This window comes from Phaethon aethereus, assembly GCF_964289735.1.
Source record: "Phaethon aethereus genome assembly, chromosome: 19".
NCBI lineage: Eukaryota > Metazoa > Chordata > Aves > Phaethontiformes > Phaethontidae > Phaethon > Phaethon aethereus.
The window spans coordinates 333,129-349,119 of NC_138595.1; the positions used below are offsets into that span (position 1 = coordinate 333,129).

General features: G+C 44.9%; 1 protein-coding gene across 1 annotated transcript; it reads left to right on the top strand.

The window, feature by feature from the left end:
- Window positions 1–6,064: 6,064 nt before the first annotated feature.
- Window positions 6,065–15,613, top strand: XAF1 (XIAP associated factor 1; the record flags this gene model as incomplete). The annotated part of the gene is given in 11 exon segments (XM_082008709.1): window positions 6,065–6,146; window positions 8,171–8,276; window positions 9,425–9,560; window positions 12,454–12,492; window positions 12,496–12,510; window positions 13,271–13,366; window positions 13,370–13,542; window positions 14,286–14,316; window positions 14,320–14,349; window positions 14,634–14,984; window positions 15,479–15,613. Coding segments are annotated over 11 exon segments (1,194 nt in total).
- Between the last annotated feature and the right edge of the window lie 378 nt (window positions 15,614–15,991).

Genomic DNA, 15,991 nt, shown 5'->3' on the forward strand with positions numbered 1-15,991 from the left:
AGCCGCAGGAGAGCCGCCGGTCTGGCGCCAGCCCAGCGCCCCTGCTCCGCGCCCGGCCGTGCGGCGTCCCGCCTTCCCCACGGCCGACCGGCCGCGGCCCTGTAGGGCGCGGTGCCCGCAGCCCATGTCCGCCAGCTGGGAGATCTCAGCCTGATCCAGACCGCGTCAGAGTCCGCCGGCCCGCTCCATCATATGGGCGCCGGGGCGTCACCTGGGGCATTTCCCATTTCCCCGTTTTGTACGGCGTCACCTGGGGCATTTCCCATTTCCCCGTTTTGTACGTCCACGTCTGTGCTTGTGCTTCTGCAGACCCTCTATGAACAAGGAAAGCTGCTTAATGGCTGTGCATCAACCTATCACACCAGTTGTGAGAATGTTTTAAGAAAAATCTCCCTGCTCATAGTCTACAGAAAGTTGCCAGTAAGCAGAGCTTCTCATAATGACTATTACATGCAGGGACCAAAGTGCTGACACATGGCTTCTCACAAGCGCTGGACTTTCAGGAGGTGCTGATGACGCCAAGGGAGGATCATCTCTCACTCATGTACACAATGGTGAGGAAGGACTGAGCTTCTTTGGGGAAATGGAGAGTTAAAACCACAGTGCAGGTCTCCGCAAAACAAAGGTCTGTGCAGGCATGCATGGCTGTTTTTCACTGCCTATCGTTTTGTGAGCGATTGTGTGTCTGCGGTCTGGGTTAAAAATAACCCAGAAAGGTTAACTTGAAAGGTTATTTTTCATGTCATTCATTTCTATGTCTACAGTGTAGCCACAGAATTAAAAGTGATGGCACTACTGAAAGGGTGGCAAGCCCTATGAAGATGGCAGAAAGGAACAACTGGAGGGACTGGAAACTAGACTGAAGACAAATAATTTGTTGATATTTTATGTTCTGCTTCTGGGATTTCAACAGCCACCTGAAATTGAAGGCAGCATAAATTGTATATTGACAATTTGATCCTGCAGTGTTTTAATACAGTCTTACCAAGCAGTTACTCACAGAAATAAAGAATTTCAGATTCCACAGCAAGTACTGAGGGAGCTCTGACTACAGCTTGCGCTATTTGTCCTCTGCTGACCAGAGGAACTTGAGAGACAGAAGTTCAAAACAAGACACTCCAATGTTACTGTTCTGTTTGTAAAAAGCAGTGAATGTCCACTAAGGAAAATAGTAGCCAACCGGATCTGGACAGATTCCAAATCTTCAAACTTTCAGCAGCAGTCCCTCTGGGTAACTTACCAACACAGAGGGAACTTCACACCGGCGCAAAGCCTAGCAGAAAATGGGGAATCGGCCAAAACGTGCAATCCTGTGGCCAGTCTCCAACAAAAAAACGGTCCCTAGCCAACAAAGAAAAAGGACTACAAGCACTTAAATAAGAAAATGCAAAGAGTTAATTCTAAAGGAGTTGTACTAAAGTTTACTTTGATAGACCAGTGCAAATATGATTTGCCGCCTTCTTGTTTAAATGAGATGCAGTGCCGAAAAGAGAAAATAAAGAGAAAAGCCATGAACAGGTGTTGATACCTTCAGATGGACTAATCCTGTGAAAAGAAACTTGCTTGCTGTACCTGGAAATGAGATCAGGGACTCCTGTGGGCAATTCAGTTAGCCAGTCCATGCCCCAGTATCCTCTTCTGTAAAATACAGGGAAGAGAATCAGTATTTCCTTATTGTGCAGAATTGTTGCAAACTTGCCTTCAGTGTGCCATGCAAAGTACATTCTATGAAATGGAACAAAACAAAAAAAGGATTTACAGAAAAGAACAAGCATCTGAATAATAGGAAATAAGATTGAAAGATAGCAGAGTACCCTCTTCTGCTGTTCATACAGCAACTGTCAAGCAGAAGGGTGTACCTTTGGGAGGAGAAGGGGAGGGATGCGAGAAACACAATGTTCCCTAGGGTTCCTGGGAACAGCTGACTTGGGACAGGGATGGGAATATGGTGCAGGCCTCCCAAGAGATTATAGAGCAGAAAGGACGGAGCAAAGGAGGAAAACAGGGAGGTGTCAGTCAAGACCAGCAAGTACCTGAACTTTAGAGATAAATACCCACTTCCCAGTGCTGGTGGAGCTGTCTGGACTATACCAGTTGAATGAGAGAGGGAGATCTAGGAACAACATTGAGCCCAGATTTGAAGAAAGCATGTCTAAATCTCCTTTATTTGAGCATGTTTTTGTCTGAGACCCAGGTCCCAAACTAAGCAACTGTAATCTTTTCATGAGCCAAGACCAGCACTGATAAACTGAGTTTAGAAACCTAAATTTAAAGGCTGATCATTCCCAGCACTCTGACTAAAGCAAAAACTGGGAAAAATCTTAAGTGTGACCATGGAAATGAGCAACTTTTATTTATTTACTTTTTTTTGTTGCAAAAGTAAGCTGTTTTTCTAGAGTTTTGCTTCAGGAGGAGAGCAGTTTCTTTTGTTGGAGTGCATGTGAAATATTTGTTCATGAGAAATACCTGTGCTGACTCTGCTGAGAAGAAATCAAATTAGTGCCAACTCCAGTTCCTGTGGAAGTCTTCTAGGAATTCAGCTAACACCAATCAAAGCAGCTGGCTGTTGCAGAGCAGCAAGGACAAAGTCCTGCACTTGAACTGAACCTGTAATCTTGAAAGGTAAATTCTGACCTTGTTACCCCCTTGCTTAAGCCATCCTGACACTGCACACTTCGTATTTAAGATACCTCCATCACTGTTTTGTAAACCATTGGAGGTGTACATGTGTTGATTCATGCTCTGCTGTAAGAACCAGGAGGCCGAGAAGTTGACTGAATTCAGATGTTAGAACCGCATACGCACATATCACAAACAGCAACAACATGGGCAGGAAGAAAAATAGTGAGTGAGGACAAGAGAGGAGATGCCTCCATTCACAGTCAAGATGCAGGAGGGGGAGAGCAGTCCTGGATGAAATGAGGGAAAAGAGCAAGCAGTTTACAATGCAGGCCAAGGCTGGGCAGTGCTCTCTAACGGATCAGCACGCACCAACAGAGGGAAGCACAGAGGAGCATGCTCGATTTGGCAAGTCTTCCACCTGTTCCCTGTCTCCCCCAATCTATGCTTACAACTCAGATACATTTGGCACTGGCTGGATATGAGTGCTACAGGAATGGCAGTTCTTTCACATAACTTGCCCAGGAGCTTCCTCTTCACTGTGCCAAGAAGAAGGCAGACAAAGCTTTGGCTGCTTGCTTTCCAGAACTAGTCTGACAGCCAGGCAAAAGGAAGCTGTAGAGAGCCCATCGTGCTTGCAAAACCTCCATCAGGAAGAGTTTTAGATGGTTCAAAGACAGCATTCAAACAAAAACCTCCCACAGCCTGAAATTCAGCTCATGCTAATTGAGCACTAACTGCAGGCTGTCAAGAAAAAAGAATCCTTTCCTCCAGTCTGTACTGCTCTGAACATAGCAGGGACCAGAGCAGTATTTACAAATATGTATGTGAGATGTGTGGTTTCACAGTCTTTAACTACTGGTTCAAAGACGGCAGGTAAAATTAGCTTTTGGTTGCAGACACCATTAGGAGCAGGAGATTGTAGCATCCTTTGGGCTAAATTTTTATACCATAACATTGAATAATATGCTGCTCTTGTTCTTGGTAGTAAGTTTTAACTCCATCTACAAAGCAACTCAAGTCTTTGTGTTACAAAGAGACTTAGGCAAGGGTAGTGACACGAAGTGGAACCAGGAGCTGAATCAGGTCTCTTGTAGCTGAATCTCTTTCCCTGGTTACTAGACACCACTGCTCTCATTTGCTGCTGTTCTACCCTAAGAAACGCAGGTATTTTAAAGCATCCTAAGAGTATAATGCAGTAACAGAGCCAAGCCCACCTCATGACTCACTGCCACTGACTTGCGCTGGCTTTCTTGCTGTTTCTCAGATGATGCCTTTGGGACTCATTGGAGTTTAACTTGACAAAGCAAGCAGAAGATTTTTCTGCTGAGTTAGTGAGCTGAATAGGTTCAGTGAAGTGTTCAGTGAGCACCAGAGCCAGCTGAAGAGACTGGGCCACTTATGGCTGAACAGTAACAGCTGGGATAGGAACAGCTGCACCTTTCAAGAAAGCAAATTCATAGATGAACTTGACAGCGTTGTCACACCACATACAGAGTCTTGCAATCTTCCCTTTTGTACTTCACATACCAGATTCAATGATGTGAGCCACTGTAAAGAGATCCACTCAGAAGTGGAGCACTGCTGAAGACTAGTTAACAACGGCTGACTTGCAGTTTGGGTTAGTAGAAAGGGACTAGAAATCAAGTCCTCTTAGAAGGTAGGAATTCCAGGGTCATCAGTCCAGGTGGAAAAATTGGAAAATAAAAATTTTAGTATAGTTTAGGTCATTCCCGTGAAGCTGCTTTTCTGATACATCTTATTCGCTACAAGCCAATCATCCCAGTTACTGCTGTTATTGCTGGATAGGAATGGTCTGTGGCAAAGGTCTTTACAGGTAGCAGATGATTAATTTAATGACAGATAATTATATTTTCCCATCTCTAATTCAAACGCTACCTAAGCACACAAGTACAGTTTGTGTGTTTAAAAGCCGTCCATTTGACCTAGATAACTGCTATTCCCTCTCCAGACAAACACTCTCCTCACATTCTTTTTGAAGTTCTTTCATGTTGCAGGCTCCATGCAACATCCAGAGGTACAAAAATTTAAACAAAATTATATTAAACAAGGACTGTAAGACTTATCATACTTGACACTGAGAAACAAAAATGGAAATAACTGACCCTGAGACATTCTAGGACTTAGCAGAAAAAGAAGTGTCTTCTACCCAGGCTTTTGAAAATCACATTTAAAAAACAACCATCTCAGAACTTACCTCTATGTGATGCTTGACTTAAAAAGATGCCTAGAAGAGGTCTTGTACAAGAATGTTATGCACTGGAAGGTTTACACAGAATTTAAATGGAAAGAGTTATTACCAGCACTCAGAGAAAATCACTGTTTCATTACTTTCCGTTTTCCCTCCAATCAGTACTTTCCAGACACTGCCAGTCCACTGTGTTGCTTTAGGAGTATCTTTCAACTAAGTTCCCAGTGGAGCATCTGATATTTTTCCAAGAAAATCTTTTCAGGCTCTGAACGAACAGTCCTTTCAGTACAATCCCTGTGCCCAACAACTTTCTACATAAAAGCCCTCATTATGAATTTTGAGTCAGTGGGGTTTTCTCAGTCAGTGTGTGTTGCTGATCAGGCTTTCTTGACCTAGAACTGGTATTTCCCATATAGTTTGCACGAAGCCCTAAAGCATATTCAAATGCTGTGCAGGCTAGTGACTACAAAAGAAGAAAAAACCAAAAGAAAATCACATTAAAAATTTTGATTCAGACTTGGCAACTCTGTAACCTCTCCCTTAGCTGCCATCTCATTAACATATTTGTTCAAAAGCCTTTTCTCTGCTTCATTACATAATTTGTGTTACAAAATCCAGATAAACACTCATTATTCCCAGGTCTAAATAATGCCTTATTGGGCTTCCTTCTTCTTTTATTTTTCCCAGAGAAAAATGGAGGACAGAAGGGGGTTATTTGGATGGGAAATGAACCACACCAATTTCTGAGTAACATCTGGGACATCTGTTGTGTATGGCATTACAATACATTATGCAAATACTAGTGAACGATTCTTCCCAATACCTCTGCGAAGTAGAAGAATTAATATTATTGTCCCCATTTTACAGACTAAGAAGGTCAGTTCATATTTTCTGCATCTCCTGTATCTCATTGATCCACACTGGGCAGGGTCTACAACAGAAAAGAGCTGCTTGCGTCATATTGCTGTAAGGGATCAGTTGTAGCAGCAGGTACAAGAAATGCTAGGACTGCAGTGCGCCCAAGGGTTTGTTTCAGGGTGCTTCCTCTCCCTCTCTGCTGGCTTCCTGCCCAGACCGTGACCCAGTAGACTGCAATGTTATCGTTATCCGTAAAATACCATGACAGGCGAGTTCACAGGCAGGGCTGCCATGCTCCGTGCAGGCTCCTCTGTGGACATGTGCTGGTGCTGCGCCTGCACAACTCACAGCACAGGTGTGGGGCAGGAAGGGACGATGGGCAGGGAGGGCGTGGAGGGGAGATGGTGGCCGGAGGGCTCCCCGTGGCCCTCTTGGGGAAGCAGCGACGAAGACAGAGGTAGCAGGACACTGCTTCCACTGCTACATCCGTGGGGCGCGGCTGGCCTGCCACAGCCTGCTGCCTCCCTCCTCAGAGAGCCACAGACTCACCCGGCTACTCGGCAGGCGTCGGCCATGGGCCAGAGAGCGTGGAGTAGAACCATAGAATCACAGAATCACAGAAGGGCTTGGGTTGGGAGGGACCCTTGATAAAGGCCACCTAGTCCAACACCCTGCAGTGAGCAGGGACATCTTCAACTCGAGCAGCGTGCTCAGAGCCCCGTCCAGCCTGACGTGCCTGTCAGCCAGCCCCGCTGCAGTGGGGCAGAGGAACACCCCTGCCCCCGACTGCTTCAGGCAGCTCCGTGCTGCAACCCCGCCGGCTGCATAAACCGGCTGCTGTAATTAAACTGATTTGGGAAAGAAGGAAATGACACCCTGTAGTTCCGCTAACGACTAGTGAACTGATCTGTATGTGGAACTTGCACTGAAAACTAATACTTGTCTGGCAATGCTGCCGTTTCTCCTTTAAAGAATTTTTGGCTAAGCGGCTGTTTGGGGTGGAGTTACTGCAACAGAGGCTTTCAGTTTCGTTTTTTTTTTCCTCTCTGCTCTTAGAAGAAAGGATATCTAGCAGAATAAAAAGAAAAATCATGACAGAAGAGAGCAGGTTCTGCAAGAATTGGTAAGAGATCTTTCTCCCTCTCCACTCCTAGAAAGTGTGGGGATTTCAAAAGTTTTCTAGGATTTTCCTTAATGTTATCTAGGTCTTCTGTAACAGGGGGAGAAGAGGAAGAACCACACCACAGGAGGGGTGTACACTAGCCATTGAGTAGTAAAAAAAATATATTTTGTATGCATTTTCACATTTCCAGGTTGCGTGGAGAGGTTTCTTCCATAGCCTTCTCCTGTGCTGCATGTTCTCTTTTTACATAGTATCACTGCGGGTAATTCTGCAGTACCTGGCAGTGCATGCACCATGCTAAACCCAGCATTCCCCCATGGCTGATGTTTCTTTCTGTTGCTGTATTTGCAGTTAAGTGATAAAATACTCATTTTTCAGGGTAATTGGCCATCACTCATAGAACAGAAGGCTGAAAGGGGCCTTAAGATAGTGTAGCTTGGTGTGTCTCAACTAGTAGCTAGGCCATTGGGCACATTATATGAATGAAGACTATGAACCACTGCAATTAAAAAAAAAGGTCAAACAGAAAGACTAAGCATGAGCTTAGTTTCAATTTTATTTGGTCACAAAGGAAAATCAATGCCTAGCCTTGCACAAAGAGAGCCTGTGCATTATGTTCTAAAAGGTTGTAGAGGATGCTTTGAATAAAGCAGTTCCTGCACACTGATCAGACTCCTTAGCAGACCTACTTTGCTAAAAATTCTGATAGATACCTCTAACCAATTCTTAAAAACTCTGGTGACAGAGATGACACATTCCCACAGGGAATCCATTCCATTGCTTATCCCTCATGATCATGAGAGGATTCTCCTTGTGTCCAAAGCAGATTTCCTTGAGGCAACTGACCTTCTCTAAGAAAATTAGAAGAGTTCACTGCCCCAAAGCTTTTTTGCTGTGGCTGCTTTGTCTTGGGGCTGCGCTGTTTGTAATTTGGGTGGCCTCATCCTGGCCATTCCCTCCACATTGAGCGACCAGCAAATATGTTGGGCAGACTGGTTCTGTGGCCCAGACATGGTGTCAGAGTTTGGAATAAAGACTAGTGCAGAAAGCCCAGATGGCATCAGCTATTCTGCCTTACACATCTCGAAGTAGCAGAGCCGGAAGTGTACCTGTACTTTCAGGCAGCCTTCCTACTCTTGTAGGCCAGAAAGGTTGATGGGCCCACCTCCAGCTGCCGTGTCCTGACAACCGTTGCTCTCTTGTGTCAGGCATCAGTACCTCCTGCCGCAGGGTCCTGGGCCCTCTGTAGTAAAGGCTTTGAAAGGACAGGGATATACCTCACCTCCTGTTGCCTGGTGCACTCACATCTCCGAGCCTGAAGTGAGGGCTGTGAGGCGGACATCCTAAGACGGAATCAGGGTCCCAGGGCCTGCTGGCAGAGGAGGGCAGAAAATCAGCTGGTGTGCACATCAGCTATCCCAAAGCTGTTTCAAGGGGAGCAGCAGAAGTTTTACACTGCTTAAGGTTTCCACCTGGAAGTTTCTTCAGGAGGTCTTAACCAAGCCCTGTTAAACTGTATCTCAATTCTTGTTGCGAATGTTGTGAACAGATCAATTACTAAAATCAAATAAGTGATTTCCCAGATAAACTTAAGTGGCTCTTCCTGAACCCACTGAACATGGTGACATCTGTGTATCTCAGCTCAGAGGTGGCCTTCATCTGAACAGAGCAGCTGCTTGGCCAGGCTACCTTAAATTGGACCACTGGGAGCCAAAGAGCTGTAGATTTTGCGATGTCATCTTAGATGACAACCAGAAGAGAAGCCCTTCTTTTCTTTCCACAGCTGTAAACAATGTAAACAACAGCCAGAGCTTTTCCTGAAACAATTGATGGACAAATATACCAGGAGGCTCCAGCAGCTGCCCTGTCCCTTTCAGAAGTATTCCTGGTAATACGGCAGAACAGAATGAGTAACAGAATCCAGTCTCTAAATGTCTTGTTAAGATGAATCAGAAAGGCAAATACTTATTTCTATTTTTTATGGACAAACTAGTTGAATTGTAACCAGCTGTACTGGGTCTTTTCTTCATAGCAGCTCCTATGGTGCTCTGTTTTGTATTTATGGCTAAAACAGTGTTGATTACACACCAGTGCTTTGGCTTTTGCTGAACAGTGCTTGCACAGTGTCAAGGTTTTCTCTTTTCCCCCACTCTGCCCACCCCCACTGAATAAGCTGAGGGTGAGCAAGATTTTGGGAGGGGATGCATCTGGGACAGCTGACACAAACTGATCAAAGAGAGATTCCGTACTGTGTAACATCATGCTCAGGAATAAACACTGCATTAGAGGAAGAAGCAGCTTGGGTTTTTTTGCTTCCAAAAGCAAATTTGGCTATTGTTCAAAGACCGGTTGGGCATAGGTATGTCTGTGGGAGGTGGTGAGTGATGTCATTTGCTTCACTTGTTTCCCTCCCGTCTCTTTCCTTCAAGTATTAAACTGTCTTTATCTCAACCTACAAATTTTCTTACTTCCATTCTTCCTATTTCCCCCCCATCCCACTGTGTGTGTGGTGGGGTGTTGGTGAGTGAGCAGCTATGTGGGTGCTTGGCCAAGGTCAACCCACCACACCAGTTCATTTACTCTTCTCTCTTTCCCATTTATGTGCTCGGTAGTAAACGAGATGTGTCTGCTGCCAATTTCTCCCTCCATGAGGCCCACTGCTTGCGGTTTCTCACTCTCTGTCCAGAATGTGATGAACCAGTTGCCCAAAAGGATATGAAAGACCATCAAAGAGAAGCACATCAGCAGGTAAGGAACACTACACATTCTTCACGGTTTTCTTGCAAACAGCAAAAAGCTCTGCCAGCCCTGAAGTAGTATGTTCATGGTACTGTGCTCTATATTAACTAGATTTGAACTTCTGTAATTGTTTGACCAGAAAATCTGTAAGGGTCTGATATGACCTTTCAGGCCTGGTTACAGAAACTTTGGATCTTATTGCACACTCAGCTTAAGAGAATAAAGCTTCCATTGTGGTATCCCATTTCCCCAGCAATACAAATTACAGGTCAGATATGGATACGTGCTTCTAGTGCTTGTGAATTAGCCAGAGCATGCAACTTAAATGATTTGATTAGAGGATATAAACCATGCTTGTACAAAGCTATGACATCAGTGCAGCTTTTTAACAAAACTGAACTGGCAGAGTAAATTTACCAGCTCTTCATACACTGAGGCAATTTTTTAGTATAGCATTAAGAACCCTGTAGTTAGAGGTACTATGTTGAAGCATGAATACACAGGCATGACTTTTTATTCTGTCTTACTAGTTTTATTGTTTTAGCAATTCCATTGATTTCAGTTACTTAACAGAACACATGAGTGTAGCTGTCATGGCAAATGTATGGACAACCAGCATACCTCCTATATTTTCAGAGGGGCTATTATGATTTAGACTGGCTGAATATCAGACCTATACCTTTAAGTTAAACCTCAGCCAAAATTTTGAATACACACACTTTATTTCACATCATGCTTTCCATTTCACATGGGCACTTTTGAGAACTGGATCCTCGCACAGAACGACAGCTTGCTGCAGAATCATCAGATATCTATTTGTATTGGGTTTGCACGGCAAGGTTTTGGAGATAGGGGGGTTGCAGGAGTGGATTCTGTGAGAGGCTGCTATAGAAGCTTCCCTTCTGTCCGATAGAGCCAATGCCAGCCGGCTGCAAGACAGACCCGCCACTGGCCAAGGCCAAGCCCATCATCGATGGTGGTAGCACCTCTGTGATAACATATTTAAGACAGGGAAAAAAGGGCGCACAGCATTTGCAGCCAGGGAGAGGAGTGAGAATATGTGAGAGCAACAACTCTGCAGACATCAAGGTCAGTGCAGAAGAAGGGACAGGAGGTGCTCCAGGCACCAGAGCAGAGATTCCCTTGCAGCCCATGGTGAAGACCATGGTGAGGCAGGCTGTGCCCCTGCATCCCATGGAGCTTTACACTGGAGCAGATCTCCATCTGCAGCCTGAAGGAGGCTGTGACCTGCAGGAAGCCTGCACTGGAGCAGGCTCATGGCAGGAACTGTGGACCCGTGGAGAGAGGAGCCCACGTTGGATTAGGTTTGCTGGAAGCACTTGTGAGCCCGTGGGGGACCCAGGCTGGAGCAGCCTGTTCCTGAAGGATGGCACCCCATGGGGGCACCCAGGCTGGAGCAGCCTGTTCTTGAAGGATGGCACCCGTGGGGGGACCCAGGCTGGAGCAGCCTGTTCCTGAAGGATGGCACCCATGGGGGGACCCAGGCTGGAGCAGCCTGTTCCTGAAGGACGCACCCATGGGGGACCCAGGCTGGAGCAGCCTGTTCCTGAAGGACGGCACCCGTGGGGGGACCCATGCTGGAGCAGCCTGTTCCTGAAGGACAGCACCCATGGGGGATCCAGGCTTTAGCAGTTCATGAAGAACTGCTGCCCATGGGAAGGGCTCACACTGGAGAAGTTGGTGGAGGACTGTCTCCTGTGGGAGGGACTGTCCTGGTTTCAGCCAGGATAGAATTGGTTTTCTTCACAGAAGCTAATGTGAGGATACGTTTTGGATTTGGGATGAGAAAATGTTGATAATGTGCTGATGTTTTGAGTTGTTGCTGAGCAGTCAAGGACAGTCCAGCTTCTCGTGCTGGCCTGCTAGCAAGAAGGCTGGGGGTGCACAGGAAGCTGGGAGGGGACACAGCCAGGACAGCTGACCCAGGCTGGCCAAAGAGATATTCCATACTGTACAACATCATGCCCAGTACATAAAATGGAGTAGGCTGGGGGGCAGAAATCGCTGCTCGGGGATGGGCTGTCGATCACCACGTGGTGAGCAATTGCTGTATTGGGCATCACTTGTTCTTGTACATTCCTTTGTTGGTATTATCATTGTTGTTATCATTGTTGTTTCTTTCTCTCTTGCTGTCCTATTAAACTGTTTTTATCTCAACCCACGAGTTTTTTTTCCCAATTCTCTCCCCTGTCCCACTGGGGGAGGGGGGAGTGAGCGAGCATGGTGCTTAGTTGCTGGCTGGGGCTAAACCCCGACAGGGACCCCACACTGGAGCAGGGGAAGAGTGTGAGGAGTCCTCTCCCTGAGGAGGAGGGAGCAGCAGAAACAACTGAGCATCATCGTGATGAACTGACCACAACCCTCATTCCCCATTCTCCTGAGCCGCTCTAGGGGAGGAGGTAGAGAAATTGGGATTGAAGTTGAGCCCAGGAAGAAGGGAGGGGTGGGGGAAAGGTGTTTTAATATTTGGTTTTATTTCTCATTATCCTACTCTGTTTTGATTTGCAATAAATTAAATTATTTTTTTTCCCCAAGTTGAGTTGCCCATGTCGGTAATTGCTGAATGATCTCTCCCTGTCCTTATCTCAACCCACAAGCTTCTTATACTTTCTCTCCCCTGTCCACCTGAGAAGGGGAGCAATAGAGCAGCTTTGGTGGGCACCTGGCGTCTAGCCAGGGTCAACCCACCACATTGTTTTCCTCAAAATTTCATCAACACAGCTCAGGCCTGACAGAGAAACAAAAATTCACCAACAGCTTGTCAATGATTGGGCTGAAAATGGCAGGAAGATCATCTCCGTACCTTGGAGTTGTACTGACATCTGAAAGCATTAACCATCCTCCTATGCTCCCAGTGAACTACTGGATGTTTTTTTTGCAGGTCAGATGTAGTCTTTGTTACCAAAGCATGCAGCAGTACTAGTTGGAGCATCATGACGTAACTATGGTGTGCAGTACTTTCTACATACTAGGCTGATCCCTTTGACCAGCCACCAAGAGTCACACTAATGGGTTCAACAGCAAAAAACATGTACATCCTGGACCATGAAGAAACTTAAACCTCTCAACAGTTGCAGTGTTTTGGCATACCTTTTTCCCCTTGTAAATAAGTATATCTCATGGTGGTTGCCCATCCAGTTGTGATGGGACAGTCTGTTCCAGGAGATAATCTATTGCTTTCTTATCCTTGGCACCTCAAGCTGATGTTCTTTGAAGGCTTTTCAAAGACATTTCCATCCTGCCTCCACACTCATATTACCTGCTTTTCCAAAGGAGTGGTTGTACAAAGTAAGAGTCAAGAAAACAGCTAAGGAGGAGATACACAAAAGAACTGGCAGGGACTGAGAAGTGAGAGCAGCGTCTCCATGCTAGCTGTAGTCTAACCATTTCAAGGAACCAAAGCAGTGAAGACACAGCAAGACTTCCCCTGGTGGTGGTAGCTGAAGTATTGGAATTTTCTAAGTGGGCTTGTGCTCTGCTGCTAACCTGTACTGACAAAGAACATCTTCACTGCTGTTGATTCCCATTTTGCCTTAAATCGTCCTAAATTAAAGATAGTCTAGATAGGCAAACTCCTAATCCAGCTAAGACCGCATTTGGTTGTGTAGATACCCCTTAAACAGTCACTCATTGCTCTTGCCCAATGCCCTCTTAGTTTTGATAGAAAATTTGCAATCAGTTCCTCTATTCATGTGCAGACCAAGGAATGCCACAAACGAGCAATGAAATGCAAGATCTGTGAGCTTGAAATGCCTTTCAACAAGCTGCAGGAACACCTGAACACCTGTACAAGATGAACAGAGTGGTATTGGGAGAGTAACAAATACATCATGTACAAAGACCAGAACAAACACAAAGATATTTGTCAGAACAGTGGTCTGTCTTATCAGAAGGATGTGAACTTTCAAACGAGTGAAGCATCCACTAATGCAACATTTATTTGCCCCACTGGTAAGCAAAATTCCTCACTGTCATGGACTGGGTCAACTCTCCTGCCTGCTCTACAATTTTCAGTAATCCAGGCTGGAGGGGTTTGTTGTTTAACTAACCACAGTGGAAGGGCCAAGTGTTGCTTTCTATTATGCTGGTTATTGTAAAGCTAGAGTGGTTCCACTGACGGGTAGCTCATTGGCCATGTTCTTTTATGCCTCCTCTATATCCTAGAAGTGAAATTCCTTCTGTCAGAAAATAAGTAGAACTTCTTCCTCTTCCTATGTGTCACACAGGAAAAGATATGATTTAGAATTTCCTGCTATTTCATATATAAAGCCTGTGATGCATATCTTGATTTCTTTTAAGTTGAGAGCAGCTTCATTAGGCCTAAGGTATTGGACAGGGTATGTCAAGACAAAAAAATTCATGAGTCTTGTCAATAATTCCAGAAAAGAACAGGCATCAGTAGGTGCAGTGGCTGGCAAAATAAACTGTTGCTAGGGGTTTTTGCTCTCTATAAAATTAGCTAGGCCAGAGTAGGAGTGAAGCATCCTGAGACACAAAACATGGGGCTGGAGAGGAATTTCAAATATCCTGAACGTTGTGAGAAGGGATGGTGGATTGTTTTGAGTGGTGCCAAAAGCAAAATGTAGTCACAGCTCTAATTCCTTCTTGGCTAGTGGAATCAGTATTCTGTGTTTCTCTAGAAAACTGAGCAGCCTGTCTAGATGACTAGGGTCAGTACTGTGTTTCTCTTTTTTTTTTTCCATCTGAAAGTAGTGGTGGCAATCTTTGTCAGAAGTGCAATAAGTAATTCCCAGATGATCAGTACCCCCAACATCTGGTAAGCACATTTGAAACTGAACAAGAGAATGGTCTGTGCTTAATTTCCAGCCAGGTTATTTCTCTGAAAAGCTAGAAGGTAAAAAAGCTAAAAGGTAAGAAAGGGCAATGTGTCTTGGCTCTTCAAACTATAGTTTCATGATACAGTGTATTCAGCTGAAGCATCACTGTGAGATGGTGTCCACTGTCCCTCCTCATTACTCACGTCTGTCACAAATGACAATATATGACAAAGCTGGGTGTAATGCCAATCTTCACCTCATTATGTGTGCTTTCTTTTAACAGAATAAATGCAATGCAGCCCATAAGCTGACAAAAGTTCTTGCTGGCCAGTCAACTTCAAAACTCAGCAGTGATCCACCACAGTCTTCTTCCTCCCTGGCTCCCTCTTCCTGCTCCGAGAATGCAATGGCATGGAAAGATGTCCGTCCCAAAAGGAAAGAAAGGGACCGCTCATTGACCTCCAAAACCTTGCTTAAACCCTCAAAGGACAAAAAGATTGGCTTTCCCTCTCCTACAACAGGCGGACTTTCCACATCACCTCAAGCTCTTAAAGACACACACTCTTTTGACATGCTGGTGACCTGTGCCCACTGCAACATTCTTCTGCCACTTCCAACCCTTCAGAAGCATGAGGTGAGAAGTGACACATTGGATTTGGCCTCCTACATGCAAAGGACCGTACCTACAGAGTCACCTATCTCCACACTGCTTGGGGTCCCAGTGCCCATTTCTGAATTCCATAGCTTCTTGAAATGCTGGGCAGAGGTACACTCTCTCTGTAAAGCATAGAATTTGTTAATTCCATTGACTATTTATGCTCACATCTACACAAACAAGATCCGTTGCCTATAGTCTGCTTAAGTTTTAGGAAAATAATAACCATGGCTCAAGCCATTAATTTTAAACTCAAATCCTGAAAAGTCTTCAGCAACAGTCTTTATTTGACGAAGGCTGATATTGGGCCTGCTAAGCAAATAGTATGATTATATCTCAGCAGCATCAGAGATGGAGCTCTAGATAAATTTCCATCCCAATAAAGGGGCCCAGTTGCCTCCCTCCTGGATATGATGGTATGTTGAATATAATGTTAAATCCTCCTCTGAGATGACTGTTACTTATTTTTCTAGATCAAATGTCTACGTTTGACATCTTTGAAAAATTCTAGGATGAAACAAAAATCAAGCCATGGAGAAAAAGGTACTGCAGAATTTCAGAAACTTAGAATAGAATTCATCATTCAGGATTATTCTACATTGGGTTAATAGGAAAAATAGGATGTTTTGCAAAGGAAGCGCATCTAGGAAAGCTAATTACTCAGTGTATCGCAAAGCTCTTTAGATTCCAACACAGTGGGTTCCCATGAGGTTGCATTAAGCAAGCATTGCTTCAGAGCCAGTATGTTTTCACTCTTGACTCAGAGTAATACATATTGTGTTTCTCAAGTTATGCTACTATGAACAGTGCAGTACCTTCCCTACTGTAAGCAGAGATCAGCACAAAAGATTTCACAGAACAGATGTTCTGTCGCAGGTCTGTCTGCTCCAACACTGAATGGAGACTTAAAGAATAGTTTCAGAAGACAAGAAGTAAAATTATTTTTTCTCCACAGTAAAAATTGCATATTTAGTAGAAGCACTGAT